We start from the raw sequence: 17,876 nt of genomic DNA on the forward strand, positions 1-17,876 counted from the left end.
ATTTTCTAGGTGCTAGGAAGGAGCACCTGCATAACTGCTGTGTGTGTGTGTGTGTGTGTGTTCTCAGCACCTGATGGCTTCCTCAGTCACATGGTTGTTCAACCTGCAATGCTGATTTGTCTTTAGGCCCGGTACTGGTACGGGATTTATTTCATGTCATAAATAGATCAATACAGTCCGTATTAACACTTTCAGTGCCAGACGTTTTATCCATCCTTGTAGTCAATGGGCCACGCTTTAAAATATAGGGATTTTCACTGCGTCACGATGTTTGCAGGGCTATATCTATCTTCTATATTATAGCTATGGAGACAATACTATGGCTCATTTGACAGTCACTATCTATCGTCCAACATGTAAAAAAGAGTAAAAAAATGTCATGTATACGCAGAGAACAAACTTAACTTTTTGACTTACCAGCCATTTGGCTGGTAGATTTTTAAAAGTACCAGCCGGGTAGATTTTTTACTAGCCAAAAATGATAAATAGCTTTTTAGTATATCGCCATGTGTTATTATTACATATAATACTCTCATATGCTATTTTCAATTAATATCATAAACAACATAAGGAATATTAGCATAATTTTGAGTGGACTGAAGGAATGAGTCAGCGTTAATAGTTTTAAATGCAAATAATTTATTGAAACATAGAAGTGGGGTCGGGACACACACACACTGTGTTTCAACTCAGTCACCACCCCCGCATCATATTGTAGTCTGTCTTCAAACTTCCACTCCTCTCAAATTTTTTTATATTTGAATATCAACATTATCTGTCCATCCTCAGTAATCCTCAGTTTACTATAATATACTCCTGTCCTGAGTCCTGACTAGTGACTCCGTCGTCGTTCCAAACGCACGCACACACACAGGGAAGGGGAGAGTGCCCCCCCCCCCCCCCCCCCCCCCCATTTCCCTTTCCTCAGTGCTGTTTACTGTGGCTCTGCCTCGTCTGATCATCAGGATTAGCTTGTTAGCTGACGTTAACATTGTAGTGATTGGTACATAAACGTTAATTTCGGGCGATGTGGGCATAAAGGAATGGCGACGGTGCAAAGCATGTAGCTGCATTGGACTCATTGTGAGAAGAAAAAAAACATCACAGACTTATTTCGCGCCTGTAGGCGCACTGCTGTGTTAACGCTGCTCTGTTTACAACGCTGCTCTGTTTTCAAGAAACAACACGGACTGGGCGGATATCATATGACTCGCGGAGTTGCTAGAGGGTTTTCAAAATAAGAGTATCATATTAACCTGAACGTTGCTAGCTGCCGGAGCCCAGATATTATGACTGGATCTGCGCTTGGGGCGGCAATGAGACCCGCACAGGATTTTCAAAATAAGAGTATCGATATGAATTACACGCCAGCTGGCGGGCAGACTATTATTTTTAGACGCCAGACGGTAAATCTACACGCATTTGGCGATGGGCGCCCAGTTATTTTGTTCCCTGTGTATACGTTTGCGTGTTATCCCGTGGTGAATATTGTATAGTTTCACAGTGATCCTGGCTAATTCCTGGAAGCTGCGTTATGGAGCGCTATGTGAATTTTGCTAAAGGCATTCGCATGCTCGCCTGGACACGTTACTATTTCCAAATAAAAGGTATATAATAGGTATTATGTTTCATCATGAATGCATGAAAGTGGGGGGGGGGGGGGGGGGGGTTGATACTTTGATCGCCAGTAACGGCATTCGTTTTGAATACTACATACGAAATTGATGTCATACAGTCCTAACCTTTGATCGGGGTTATTCCAAAAACAATATTCCAATTGTCTGATCGCGTTTCAAAGTGCTCGGATGAAGCGATTAACTTGGCATGGTCTAAATTCTCCGCCCGGACCATATATAATGTAACACACAGTGTGAAATAAGGTTTCAAAGGGTGTGCGATACTGCCACCTAGCAGGATTCGGGCGGCATTGCACTCTCGGCGTCTTAGAATGAGTCCCAATGATACACAGAGGTCCGTGAGACTGTAATGAATAAAAAAATCGAATAAAAGAAAAAACGATAAACGATCGAAAACCCGACTATGGCGCTCAGCGCACGGACGATTTCGACGTGAGAAGAAGAAGCACTCATGAAATCGTTGTAGTCCTAAGAAAGAGGAGACCCAGGGGAGCTCCAGTAGCTCACCACGTACCGCGAGCGCTATTTCAGCGCCGGGGACAACCGTGCTCGTCACGGATCTGGGGTTTAGCGAGTTCGAATCCCGGACTGCAGCCGTGCCTTTCCCAGAGTGTCTTCCCCCCCATCTGAACCCTTTCAGCCTGTTTCTGTCGGTCGACCTTGACCAGTATAAATGCGATAAACGTATTAAAGAGCCAGGGGAATGGCCAAAGTTTAAAAAAAAAAAGAAAGAGGAGACCCAGGGCTTTCGATGGACGTCGGAATTTCTACACTACCCAGCCGCCGACAATGGAAGTCGTGTTTATATCTCACGGGTTGAACAAACCTCAGCGTTATTGCCATAAAACACAACGGATATTGTTTCTTTACTTTTCTGTGAATGTCTAGAAAAAAAATTCGTTGCAATCTGAAAAAGATTTTCGGAGCTATGGACATTATACAAAAGTAACTGTACTTACAGTAGATTTCATTTGCGGTCTTTGCTGCCCTGTAACGGGCGCCTGTTGGTACTACATCCAGATTTAACTCTGCCATTGGAAAGAGGCGATTTGGCCCGATCAATAAATGACATGGCCATGATAAGGTAATTTATAGGCCTGATATTCTATATTCACTATTCACATTTCAAATTGCATGTGTCTGGATGGTAAAATTCAGTACTGTATCTACAAATAACCCTGTAAATCATCTGTCCTTTGTTCATTTGCTTAGATTTTTAGTACACTTGATATCAAGAATGTGCTCAATTAAATGTTTCACTTTTGGTCAATGTTAGCATGGTGTTAGCATTCACTGTCAAAGATCTCCGTTGGTTCATTACAATTTACTCAAACATAGTAACAGACACAATATTTCTGACACTGGGAATACATTCCCTGAGGTCCATAGATGTCCCTAGATACCAAGAACATGCAAATGGTCCTTGTAGAAGTGGAGCAATCTTTCATTTACTTGGGTATGTACTTTTCTGAAAATATGGCTAGGGCTTAAGATGTTAAAGGTCTGTATTAGTGTTGTCAAAAATATTGATCTTTCAATATATATCGATACTGAATATTTTAAACGGTTTCAGTGCTCATTTGCTGCACTATATTACCCTCCTTGCTATCCATACCAGTTGCCTGCGCCTGCATATTTCTCACTCCGACAGTGACAGACATACTAGGGGCTGTCGGTGGGTGCTACACACACACAGCCCCGCTCCTTCCAATCATAGGGATCGGCTCTCGTCTCCTCTCTTTCACTTCACATTGTTTGCGGATCTTGTCTGTTTGCTCGTTAAATATGACAACAAGAGCCTCCGCGACCAGTTTTGATTGAACAAGAAAACAACAGGGCTCCTGTTAGGAGATGCTTTGCGTTTGAGGCGAAGGAACGGCATTACATTAGCAAAGCACCTAATGTTAAAAGGACAGACGCTCCAAACTCTAGTCAAGTGGTTGGTCACAGCCCTTGTTTCAACATCACTGAAGCATTAAACAAGATGTCCCAGAAAAGCTAAGCTAACCCCCCCCCCCCAGAGCTATCAGGTCTGAGAAATGAGACAGCTGGGTTGCAATTGATTTGACTTTGACTATGGTCAGTAATTAATTTAGGAAAGATGCTGCTGTGCTTGAGAACACAGTGCACCTCTATAATAAAGCAAGAAGGTGATACATTTTTACTTAATTTCTAAGATTATTCAATTATATAATTTAGTTATTTTCAAGAACTAATAACAAAAGATAAACTCATATTAAGCTAAGAAACTGAAGTATTTAAAATATTGATATTTTTCAAGGTATTGTATCAAAGTTCGAAATTCCAGTATTGTGACAACACTAGTCTCTGTATCGGCAGTGGAAAAGTGCATTTTTAGCGGGTTGAGGTCATGAGTTTTTATTTCCCACCACATCCGAAATTGTCTTGTTCTCGTTAGTTGTGGTCAGTGCCATCTCGAATAAAAACGTTTGTCATCTGTTTGGGATATCTAAACTCACGAAAGCAGTCGCCTGGGCCTGCTGGTAAACGCTTCAAGTGGTTCAAGCCACTACTGTGTCATGACGAGACCGTCTGTGTGCAACAGCGGAGAGCTTCTGCTGGATCCCAGGCCTCTTGATTTGATTAGTCCTGGAGCTCAGCTTTAGGGAGGTGGGCTAGGGGAGACGTGTTGACTTTTCAGTGGGCAGGCATTATGGAAGTGGTGGAAGTTCGGTCCTCCGTCCAAAGCCCTTGTTTATTCCCACAGTCCTGTTCTAAACAGTGCTGGCTCCGCTTGAATACATACAGTTCAGGGATGCAAACTATGCATGGGCTAGTACTGCCTGAGTTTAAACCCTGCTTCCTCCAGAGGATTTAGTCCACAGAGTCGCGCTTGCCTCTCGGAGAGGCCCGGTAATTATTTCCAGTTGTGGGTTAATGAATGGAAACTGGTGCTCTGCCCAGAGGGCCAGGAGACTTCTGCAACCAACAAACGCTGAAAAGAGGAATTTAACTTTATTATTGCTGCGGCAAAGGATAACCGCCGCTAGCCCTCTTCTTCCCCTGTTATGAATTTGCCAGATCTAGGTCAAGCAAGGTGATTGTGCCCCCCCCCCCCCCTCTCTCTCTCATGTGTTCTTGCCCATTGGGTGGTGTGTAACGTGGTTAGCTGGCAGTGTTGCATTATCCTCCCTCTGCGTATGACAGCTCTCTCTTGTATATCTGGCTTAGTGCCTCAGCTTGTCATCTGATCTCACTATTTGCAATCCATCTGTATGGTTTTGTTTTATGGAAGAACAGTGATGTACATATTTTTTTACATCTTCAAACCAAGCCCTAATTTGACTTGACGATTCTTTACCACAGATCAAGTGATGACGCAAATTTCAGAATCAAGTTTGAGTACTCTAATGTCACCCTAATCTATTTTTAAGGATACCCGATACAGCCTGTAAAAGGATGTGCCGATACCACCAACACTACTAGGAACAATAATAAGCCTGTACTCTAATCATGATCAGTAATAGATATGCTAATGCATTCATATTATGGGTCACATTAGAAATAAGTTACACCACATGCATTTTGAGATGATTGTACTGAGATGTGATGTTAGAACACCTGAGAGCTGCTTAAGCCTTAAACCTCCTGGTATTTGTTGAGTTGTTGTGTGGGACACCTTCGCGGCCACAGACGCGTCTGAATACAGAGAACCGGTAGCTGTTATTATAACATATCTTCAATTTTCTGCCAAATCTTGTCTACGCACACAGTTTTGTCACATCTCTGACTGAGAGCGCTGCAGCCGCTGCCCATTCTATCTCCACAATTTCACCGAGCTGAGTTCCAGTGCGTGCAAAGACGGCTTGTGAAGGGTTCAGTTCTAAAGCTCCTGTTTTAGTAGGCGTACATAAATTCAACATAGCAACTTTAGCGTATAGCTGCTAGCACTAGCCATCACACACTAGTCCCCTGTCACTCCATAGCAGAGCCTAGGCCTATCCAAAGGCTTCAATATCAACTGAAAGATACTGAAGCATCTGGGAAAGTAAATCTGACTCATAATATGCTTTGTCTGGCGGCTAGGTGGTGTAGTGGGCAAGGCGCTCGCCACCAATGCAGGAGACGCTGGGTTCGAGCCCAGCTTTCCGCATTGCTATCAGCTTGGCTGGTCGTTCATACTAATACAATTGGCAGTATTAGGAGGGTGGGAAGCTGATGGGTGGGGATCGGACGTTGTGGACAGCGACTCCTACAGGTCGGTTGAGAAAAATAGAAAATGGGAGAAAAAGTTGATCAAAAAAATAATAATATGCTTTGTCTCTGGAAGTAGGTTATAATGGTCCAGTGTTAAAACAATACATTGTAATAATGAATCGCAGTACATATCGAATCGGCACCCAAGTGTGGTTGTAGTATTGAATGGTGAGATAAGTGTATTGTCCCAGCCCTAGTATTTAATGTACTTGCTGTAACATAAACATAGCAGCTGCACATGGCCACCATTAGTGACATTGAGTTAGTGACATTGAGTTAGTGACATTGGGTTAGTGATATTGAGTTAGTGACATTGAGTTAGTGACATTGAGTTAGTGACATTGCCATGGAGGTGTTTCGCATCTAAAAAGGTTGTCAAAGCTCGATTTCAGCATCCGTTTAAAGTAGTGGTCCGATATATCGTATTGGTATCGGCCGATATGTGCCTTGTGGACTGCAATCGGCTTATCGGCCGATAAGATAAAATTTACCGATGGCAGTGGCTGATACTTATCCGTCAATTTCAGTAGCGTACCGTGTGGTTTCAGTCAGGGCCTTCAGTAACGAACTGCACAACCCCCCCCCCCCCCCCCCACACACACAAAATACACGATCATGCACTATAAGTATGCGCTACTGCATCAACTAGGGATGTCCCGATCACGTTTTTTTGCTCCCGATCCGATCCCGATCATGTGATTTTGAGTATCTACCGATACCGATCTTTCCCGATCCGATCAAATTTTTTATTTATTTTTTTTATTCAACAAACATGACCATGTTCACGTCTTAAACTCATACTGAGGCCTTAGTTTTGGTTTTAAATTTCATATCATCATTCATTTATTTATTGTCACACAGAGCAGAAGAATTTTGCCAAAACAAACCAATAGTACCAGCTGTAGAACGGCAGACCAGCCACACTCTCAGACCCAAACGCATTTCCTTTGATTTAATTATACATCAAATGATTTATGTCAAGGATTGCAATGCCTCGCTTGAATGAAGTTAACTTTTCACCTGGATAACGTCAACATTCAGGGTGAATGTAATGTGAGAAATTGGGATTAAAAAAATATATATATATATTTTTTTTTAAATTTGGGTCTGAGAGTGTGGCTGGTCTGCCGTTCTGCAGCTGGATACTATTGATTTGTTTTGGCAAAATTCTTCTGCTCTGTGTGACAATAAATAAATGAATGATGATATGCAATTTAAAACCAAAACTAAGGCCTCAGTATGAGTTTAAGACGTGAACATGGTCATGTTTGTTAAAAAAAAAAAGTGAATTTTTTTGCCAATCCCGATCTTCGGAAAATCATGTGATCGGCCCCGATCACGTGATCGGATCGGGACATCCCTAGCATCAACGTTATGATTAACAAAGGCATTCATTTTGTGGCATTAATGTTGCATATATATTAGTACTATTGCTATTGATAAATCTAGGTGTCATTAGACTAGAATAAGTTAAATTAACTTAGTGTCTCGGAAAAGTCAGAGTTGTTTTGAGTCTCGAGTAGAGCAATGGCGGACTTTCAGGAAGTAAAAAAGCAAATAACTAAATATCGGTATCGGCCGACTGTGTATATATATATATATTTTTTTTAGCGTTTATCGCTTTTTACTACTGGGCAGTCCAGTAGAGAGAGAGAGAGGAAGAACGGGAGACAGAGCGGGGGGAAGACATTCGGCAAATGACGCCGGGTCCGGGAATCGAACCCGGGTCGGCCGTGCCGCGACGCAGCGCATTACATGGTTTGCCACTTGGGCGCCCCTTGTGTATTTTGAACAATCGGTATCGGTCGAGAATTTTCATATTGGTGCATCCCTAGTTTAAAGTACTCAAATAAATCATTGAGTAGTAATTTGCTTCTCTACTTTGTGTTCTAACATGTGCTGTTTCTCTCTCCTAGGCTCCTATCCTGCGCTGACCCAATGGTTTAACCACCAGGACTAAAAATGAGCATAAGCAGTGATGAGGTCAACTTCCTGGTGTACAGATACCTGCAGGAGTCAGGTAGGTCTCATTGATTGGTCTTTCATTAACACATCCAGCGGCAAAAACGCTGTCCAGCGGTATTGCCCGCCATGCGTTGTCTGCCAAGATCGCTGTACAGCGTTTTTTAGATTAATATTAAATTTTTTCGCCATGGCATTCATAATTCATCCAGCCAACCCCCGATGCCCTAGCGGGACCCTAGATGTGACTGCAACGGCTCAATATCGCCGCCTGGTGGATGGTCGTGCGAGTTACACTCTCGCAAAAACCGGAATGCCATCGGTGCATCAAGGAAATTCCTCCGGCAGTCACATCTTGCTACGGGACTCCTGACAGACACTATAGTACATATGGATTGCTTTCTAAACTTAATAATCGATATGATTTCGGCGTTTATTGCGCCATACAAACCGGAAATGGACCTAGGCGATCGGCCCACGGTAAGGGGAATATAACGTTATTTTCAGCCCGATTGTTTATTCATTTCACTGCAAACCATCTGATCAATATATCACCCATACTACATAAAGCCGTTACTGATGATCAAGGAATTATAAACGACCCCCCCCCCTTTCCTCCTCGCATGATGAAGCATAATGTATACCGATCATATACATTTGAATCTTTTAATATAGCGTGTATGGGAAAGAAACGGCAATCGATAATCTATCATATGCGTTTGGGCCTATAACTAGCGTTTTTGGAATTACAGCAGAAAAGATTAAAAACATACTTATATTCTCGAAGGTATTAACACAACAATCTATGAATGAAAAAGTATAACGTTCCCACATCCTGAACGATAGATAATCGATGTTGAATGGGCCATAGTAATGTCAATATAGCAATACAATTAAAAAAGTTATAGCCCTGCAAAGAAGGTAAACCTCTCCATAGGCTTTTAACATAGGCTTTTTGAGATGGGCTCAACCCCCGGCGGTCAATGTGTTAAAGGCCTCTCTATACATGCAGCTGAAGTCAGGCTTGTAAAAAATTATGTTTGTAAAGGGACACTTCACAAAAAGTCGCGCTTATCCAAAAACAAAACTAAACAGTTTTGCACACAGTTTGACATTTATTGCGAGTGAATGAGTTTGAATATGACCATCAGTGATGTCATAATTTCAGCTCAATGAAATTATAAGGTAGCAGTCCCTATAAGACAAGGTATTGCATCAACATCTACTGTACATTTCATGGTGCACAACACAAGGATTCAATGTCCCAGATGACATCACTGGTGTCTAATTTACTCTCAATAACTGTAGAACTAAATGAATGTGTGAAAACCTGTTTTTGGATGTGTGTGAGAGTGTGTGCAAAATAAATCGGCATTGTTTTCTTCTTGGCGACGTGCCCCATTTAACACTATCCTTGTACCTACTGCGCCACCGCTTTAAGAGATAGGGATTTTCACTGTGCGTCGCGTTGTTTGGAGGGCCAGGGTTCGAAATTAACGGGGGCTTGGGGCAAAATGCCCTCGAAAATTGACCAAATGCCCCCGAATATCAGTTAAGGGGGGCAAAAAAAGCCCCAGACAGTTTACTAATTATATATATAATTATATATATGCTCTACAGTGCGAGCATTTCCCTCGTATTGCCCCTAATAATATGTGTGTGTGCAAAGCGGAAAAATCATTTACTTGCAGTGTGGAGACAGACGAGTGATTATGAAGAATTACAAAACAGCTCCGCTGTTAATAGTTCAGATTGAAACTGGACTGAAATTCAGTTTTTGGGTGGAATGTTTGTTCCAAGGAGGAGGGAGGCGGGGCCCGCTGCGTGTTACAGGGAGATGCTTCCAGGCACTTGAGAGGTGCTGCGAACACAGAGAGAGCGCTCTGCTCTCATCAAGCATTACACTGCTATCTTAACGTTAGCAAGCTAAGCATCTGCATAGCGCGACCTGGCTGTGTAACGTTAAGTAACTTGTGTTCGGCGGGGAAAGACCATTCCATTTGTAACACAACTCCAAAAGAATAACATCCAAATCCGATCCCGATGCGCATTTCCTTCATTCCACAGCGCTGAGCGCGCAACGTATTTCATTGATCGACCTGGCCAGAGCCTATACTCACAAACGTTGCGTGTGTGGGGTTTTTCATCAATTTGAAACAAGCCTCTTGACTGTTGGAATTAGGGATGTTAAAAATAAAATATCTAATAATATTATTCAATATTAGACATTCATTGATCCAGAGGCAACCGGTTATTATATCAAGACAACAACACAACTTGCCCTCACTCAGGGACAATAATATGTAATCTATTTAGATAGAGTATGTATGTATTATTTACAGATAATTGAAGGTACCTCAAAACATGAAACCAAGCCATGATGTCACACATCGTGTGTGTGTGTGTGTGTGTGTGTGTTACTTGAACAATTGTCACTGTGCTCCTAAATTTCTGTGTGCTCCTAAATTTGTATTTAGATTTTATTTATTAACATTTTATTCAGGAGCACATGTGCTCCTTGGGAAAAAGGTTAGCGTAGAGCCCTATATATGGAGACATTAACATTACGTTATCAAACATAGGGACGAAGACTGTAAAAAAAAGTGTCAACAATGTTTTATAATCTTTATGTTAATTTTCATTATAAAAATGTTGTGCCCCCGAAATACAAAAAAAGCCCCCGAAAAGCAATTAAGGGGGGCAAAAAAAGCCCTTGAAAAAAAATGTTAATTTCTAACCCTGGGAGGGCTATATCTATATTCTATATTATAGCTATGGAGACAATACTATGGCTCATTTGACATTAACTATCCATCGTTCAACATGTGAAAAAGAATAAAAATGTTCATGTATACGTTCATGTGTTACACCGGTTCCTGACAGGGAGCGACGCGAGCGAGCGTGATTGTGAAAATGATTTAAATGTATTCGTTTCAATCAGACTATCCTGACCTACCGCGAGCGACAGCGAACTGAGCGGCGATGTCGCTCCCCCCTCAAATATTCGCTCGCTGTGTCTCTAGTTGAGCGATTACGCGGCCGAGTCCCGCCCCTAAACACTTTTTATTGGTCGAGAATCGCAGGCTGCTTTGCCCCTGTGCTTCCAGGTAAATACACACACACAGACACACTCGGACAAGCGCCGCGTCATATCAGGACAGTGTCGCGCGCGATTTCGTCTCCAGTTCGCTCGCTCGCTGCCTGTCAGGAACCGGTGTTATAGTGTTGTCAAAAATATCAAAAAATCGATACATATCGATTCTGAATATTTAAAACGGTTTCGATACTCATTTCCCGCAATATCGATACTTTCTGCAGTATCAATACCAGCTGGCTTGCTCGCAGTCTTCTACCGCAAGTTGTTGACAGACAGACACACGCTGCTGCAGAGCACGCTTGCCCGTCTTCAGTGTCTTCTTGTCAACAAAGCATTAAACATTAAACCATTAACTTTAGTTTAATCCATGAGACGTTGTCTACTGATGGCTCATAATATCAACAGCTGATTCGTTGTTAGTAACGTTACAGCTAACGTTAGCTATTCGTTCTTCCGTTAGCTTATGCTAGCTAGCCACCTTATAATTCACAATATAATTACTTCATGGAAACGGAGTAACGTTAACGTTATGTCGAGTTCATACTACACTAGGGCTGGGCGATATGACGATATTATATAAATATCGGGTACAGTTCATTAACGATACACTTTTTTAACGTATCGTGGATATCGTGATGTTTTGCCCAAGAGGATTGTGTCGTGTCAATCTGGTCCACACATTTAAACTTTTGAACAATGCCGCCCCCACACACACACTACTGCATCAAAGTTACTACTTATGATTAACAAATGCATTCGTTTTGTGACATTAACGTTATATAGTTACTAGTGCTGTCAAACGATTAAAATATTTAACTCGATTAATCGCATGATTGTCCATAGTTAACTCGCGATTAATCGCAAATTAATCGCATTTTTATTTAAAAAATGTTTTTATACATTAAACAGATCTTTTTCAAGTTCCAAGTTTTAATACTCTTATCAACATGCGAGTCAACAAATGCTTGCTTTGTGCAGCCATTTAACACAAAAGGATGACCCTCATGCATTGCAAATTTGCATCAAATTCAAAACAGAGTGATGCACAAAATAACTTAAAAGAAAATAATAATTTAAAACAATGAATAAAGTGTGCATCAAATAATAGGGGAAAGAAAACGTTAGGAACTTGTTACATTCACACACACAAGGGCTGATTAATCACACACCCCCCTCTCTCCCTCACACACACTCTCCCAGCTCTTTTTCTCTTTTGCCCCTTCCTCATCTCTCTCACCCCCCTCTCTCTCTATATCTCACACACACACACACACACACACACACCAGCGTTTCCGTTAGCCGGTAATTACCGGTATTTTACCGGCAAAATCTGTTTAAGTCCGACATATTTGATCTCTCCGGTCTTAATGTCTGGTGAAAATAATTCCCTGAGTCTAAGCACAATTTGATTATTTGAATTGTATTAAAATAGGCTAAAATTAAATAGCCTATGCGATGAACGAAACGATCATTACATTTGTTTCCTCGTTGCTTCTAATAATGACAACGACGTTGTCGGCGAGAGCTTAGTGCTGGTTGTGCGGACTTTTCTGAAGCTGTAGAGCCGCAGTACCAGCAGTACAATGCAATATTCCAGCAGTACTCCAATTCAGCCATTTTCAGCCAATGTTGGGTGGGGGGCGCTGTTGTGCGGTTCCCAGAAAAGAGCCAATAACAGCTGAACAGCTGCCCTGCAGCGCCATACTCTTTGCAAATAAGTCGTTGCGAGGTGGAGAGAGTCGTCACGCAAACCACGATAATGTTGCCGTCTCTCTGCTTTCTCAGTTCTTCGCTTGATATAATTAATACAAATGTCCAATATAACGGAATTCGTTAGCTCATAAAAATGTGATTATAACAGACTGCTGTTTAGTGTCGGACCGACTGTCCACAGACACGGTCTATTTTATTTCAAGTCAGCAGCAGCACGGAGTATCGAGGGACTTATTTTATTTGGAATATATTAATGACTGTATACGCAAAAGTAGCCTAGTTTTAAGTAATAATATTATAAATCTACATGCCTTGAGGATGACATTCTTTATATAGCCTGCCTATCAATTGTTTTAAAGCTAAATAAACTATGACCGGAATTAATCTCATTTGTCCGGTAGATTGAAATCTTGCAGGTCACGGAGACCGGCAACAATTTTTTCTAACGGAAACCCTGACACACACACACACACACACACACACACACACACACACACACACACACACACACACACACACACACTTCAGAAACAAACATAGTATCAATGAGAGCATCAATAATACACCTGAGTGAAGTCTAGTAAAAAAATTTTTTTTTTTTTTTTTTTTTTTTTTTTAGTTAATCTTGAGTTAAAAAAATTTGTGACATTAATAGAATCGGGAGTTAACGCGATATTAACGCGATATATTTGACAGCCTTAATAGTTACACGTTCAATAACATCAGCGTATTTACCCGAACATAGCAACGTCCGAAGACGACATAGATGGCAAGCATTACTCGTTCCTATCTCAGCCCGTGCTGAGTTGTGGCCATTCTGCGGTCTGTTAATAAAGTTTTCAATCAGACAGATGTATGGAAAGGCTTTTATTTAGAGGTGGGCATAGATTAATTTTTTTAATCTAGATTAATCTATCTGCAATCCTGGATTTAATCTAGATTAATCTAGATTAAAATGGCTCAAAAAAAAAAGAAAAAACCTGCCGAAGGCATTCAAAATATGTGTGTTCTACCCAAATAATGACCAGAAGTAAGTCCTTACTTTTTCTTTCCTCCTTATGTTTCTCAGGCCAGGTGGCCCATTACACCATGAGCCCATCTCCCGTTTCCAAAATGCATTACAGACTGTTTGAAAAAGCTGTTTTGCTATGATAATTGGTAATGAAATATCAAAATAATGTTCAATAAGATGTACTTGTGTTTAATAAGTTGTTTTATTCAGAAGTTAACACAAATACATAATATTACCAGTACAGTACAGTATCTAGCACACTCTCAGGAGCAAAACAGAAAGAATCATTTCAAACTTGAACTATGTGACATGGCTTGAATCAACTGCTCCAGTGGAGTTGCTCAGTGGCCAATGGTGTCAACTGTGGTTGTACTGGGCAGCTCCCAGGTGTGAATGGAAAAGAACATCAGGGCCCCGTTCCCCGTACCTGGATAACTGAGTTAGCCGGATAACTTTCGGTGAAGTCTGACTTAAGCCGGACTTTCCGGTTCCCCGTACCTGGATTGTCCAAATCACCATGACAACAGATCCAAAAGTTTGAGCCTGGTCGAAAGCAGGGTTTGAGTTCAAGTTAGCCGGATGAACCATCGCCACGCCCCCGCAAAGAAGTGACAGCCCGTTTCCTGAAATTATTCCCACAGTCTACGATCTGCATTATACCATTCTGAATTAGGTTTTTGTGCTCCATTCTTCCAGAGGGGGCTTTTGAAATGTAAAATAGACCCAAAATGCTGATACTAAATTCACTTTGTCCTAAATAATGCACGTTATATATACCGTGGCGCTCGCTCGGTGCGATGTACACATTATGTGGTTATTTTAATTGTAACTGGGATTAAGATGTCTGATGAGATGCGCTGTTTGACGGATTTGAGAAATTGAATGAGCCGTTGACGTCACATTAATGAATGAGGATAAAGAGATAAAACTTAATTAAAAAAAAAAGAATATTCTAAACACGGGTCTCTCGTTCATTAATGTATAAACAATGAATTTATCCCATCTGGCACAGTGGCGCAGCGGTAGTGCTCAATCCTGGCAACCCAGCGACCGGTGTTCGAAACCCCGTGTTTCCAATATAATTTTTTGGAATATAATATTAATGGTTATACGCCAAAGTAGCCTGGTTTTAAGTTAAAATATTATAAATCTACATGCATTGAGGATGTCATTCTTCATATAGCTCTCAACGTGCACCAAATTGAATTATTCCTACATCGCAAAAAGAAGGGGAAGACTAGGTTTCGAACCCCGGTCGTCTGCGTGAAAGTCAAAAGAAGAACCCGTTACACCACAGTGGAGATAAGTAAAAGATCGACCATACATCAATCAATGGGAAGAGAGCCGTATCGTTATCCTGTATAACAGTTTAACTAATTATTTTCGCTAGCAAGATCTCATTTGATTATTCAATCCAGCAGGCAAGTTTAAAGAAATATAATCTGATTGATTGAGGTAATGAGGGACTTAAAATTAGCCTATAGATAACGCATTTAACTTGTCGGCGAGGCGATTGAGCCGTACTGCAATATGTTAATAAAGTTTTAAATCAATTAATCAATCAATGCCGCTAGAGAATCAGGATCTCTGCTATCGATAATGCTGGCTTTTCAACTGGAGCGGCCGCGCGCACTTATCCTGGGTCTCAAGTCTGGCTTGAGTTAACGAGACTGAATCCACCTTCGAGGAACAGGAAAATCCCGGCTTCAAACATCGGGTTAACTGAATCTGGATAATGACATCTTGATCGACTTAGTTGAACCAGGTACGGGGAACAGGGCCGTGCTCAGCGAACCTACCCTGGGTAAATAAAGGTATTATTTTTTTTTATTTTTTTTAAAGATTAATGCGTTAATTATATTATCGCGCGATACTAGTATAGCGTTAACGCCGTTAACGGCCCAGCTCTACTTTTATTATAACATTCGTTGCAATAAAATCATTATGCCTCGTTTAGTCATGCTGCGGTGTGCTGGTAATCTTATCGTCGGCCGCGGGGAGCTAACGTTGTTGTTGTTTTGGAGCTCTCGTCAAAATCAATGGAGGACATTCAAGAAAGTAAAAACCGAATAGCGCTTGCCGATTGGTGCTAAGAACAGCAGGGCGGGTGCAAGCGGTGTGACGTAATTGGCAGACTGACTGTCAATCAAAAATATTCTGTTGCCGGCTGAATGATTGAATGAATGAAAACTTTATTAACAGATTGCAGAATGGGTACAATACAGTACAGCTCAATACAACAACAGTGGACTGGAGGATGAAGACCAGAAAAAGACTTTCGGCTTTTTTACATAAGGGTCCTCTATTTTCAATTCATCAAAACATTTAGAGACATACAAATATACAGTAGTTTCATAAAAATGCTAAAATGCTATTGATTGATTGATTGATTGATTGATTTAAAATTGTATTAACATATTGCATAATGGGTACAGTACAGCTCAATACATACAATTGTTAAGGGGATGCAGACCAGAGAAAGACTTTCGTCTTGTTTACATCAGGGTCCCCCATTTTCAATTCATCATATTTCATATCTAAATCATATCTCATTGCTAAATATATGCAATATATAATCTAATAATCCAATAATCTAAATCTAATATAATATAAAAATGCTAAATGCATGGGTATTTTATTTTGTCTTTAATGTTAGCTTGCAAACTCAAATACTGTCTTGGTAAGCCTCATAATGAATTGTTTGGGGAAAAAAAGAAAAACATTGTGATGTGTATTGTGTGTCGCCGAAAGGTCAGAAAATATTGTGATATCATATTTAGGCCATATCGCCCAGCCCTATACTACACTACACGTATTATGAACTCGACATAACGTTAACGTTACCCCGTTTCCATGAAGTGTTTAATTAGCAGCAATCTTGTTGAAAATGTAACGTTAATGCTCAGAGCAAAGCTCCGCGCTCCGGAAACCGGAAGCCGTCATGAAATTCTTCTTCTTCTTCAATGGGTTTAATGGCAGATTGCGACCACAAAAGGCGCATACCGCCACCTACTGTACAATCCATTCAACCCCATAAAACACAAAACAAAAAACCCATCCCTAACATCGCCACCCTATCCAAACCTAATCTATGAGTCACTCATTGCCTCCTATGGGCTGACTCTGGCCTTCTTGATCACTCACCACCCCCTTCCCTAACTCTCTTACTTGATCACTCACAACAACCCCCTTCTCTAACTCCCTTACTACTTCCCCCAATGTTAACCCCTTCATACCCATGTGTTGTACTGCTGCTTTAACTATTAACTTTATCCTATCTGTTCTACTGCTAACCATCATTGTTGTATTCACTACTCCTGCCACAAAGTCCACTATATTCAACTTCTCCCCCCACACCCTCTCTTTCTCCTCCTGTACTTCCTCTACTGACAAATGCCGTTTTCTAAAACCCTGTTCCCTATCTTGCTTTCCCTGATCCTCCTGCACTACCCTTACTGCCAAATGCCCTTCTCTTTTTGTGATCTGTTTTATAGATGGCTAGGTTAAACACAGGTTTTTGTTTTTAAGAGGGGGGATTTGATTTAGATTAGATAATTTAGTTATTTTTAAATGTCTGATCTAAAGAGAAACAAAGGGTTTTAAAAGTGTTATATTTATCTTCTCTTATAGTACCAGAGAGAAGCTGAGGATAATCAACCAGCAACAAAAGCAAAAAAAAAGATTGTAAAATAAATGTTGTATTTTCGTGGTAACGAAAATGGTATAGAATATCGATACTTTTCAAGGTATCGTATCGAAGTCGAAATTCCAGTATCGTGACAACACTAATGTGTTATACCGTGGTGAATATTGTATAGTTTCAGAGTGATCCTGGCTAATTCCTGAGAACGTTTTTTGATGCTCTGATCATCATCAACGGCATTCGTTTTGAATACTACATACGTTGATCGACTGGATCGATATGAAATCCTTGTTGGATCAAGGTGGAATTGATGTTAGATAGTCCTTACCTTTGATCGGGGGTATCCCAAAAAGAATATTCCAATTGTCTGATCGCGATTTCCAGTATTGGTGTCCCATCGGGTCCCCTACATAATCCGGCACAACACATGCATCGAGCGGCCATGGATGCAGTCCAATGTGATCGGGTGAACCGCTACACTTGCCTGGACCAAAATTCTCCACCCGGAGGGGTTTAGATGTAACACACGGTGTGAAATAAGGTTTCAAAGGGTGGGCGATACTGCCACCTAGCATGATGCGGCCGGTATTGCAC

At 41.1% G+C, this 17,876-nt stretch overlaps 1 protein-coding gene across 1 annotated transcript in view; it reads left to right on the top strand.

The window, feature by feature from the left end:
* The window catches only part of LOC311238646 (F-box-like/WD repeat-containing protein TBL1XR1), a 70,993-nt gene that overhangs the window by 9,242 nt on the left and 43,875 nt on the right, over positions 1-17,876 (top strand). The window contains exon 3 of the mRNA XM_084326779.1: positions 7,772-7,875. Within this exon, the coding sequence (XP_084182905.1) occupies positions 7,818-7,875 (58 nt within the window). The 5' untranslated portion in view covers positions 7,772-7,817. The remainder of the gene's footprint in view (positions 1-7,771; positions 7,876-17,876) is intronic.

This window comes from Notolepis coatsorum (genome assembly GCF_963971535.1).
Source record: "Notolepis coatsorum genome assembly, chromosome: 13".
NCBI classification, from domain to species: Eukaryota; Metazoa; Chordata; class Actinopteri; order Aulopiformes; family Paralepididae; genus Notolepis; species Notolepis coatsorum.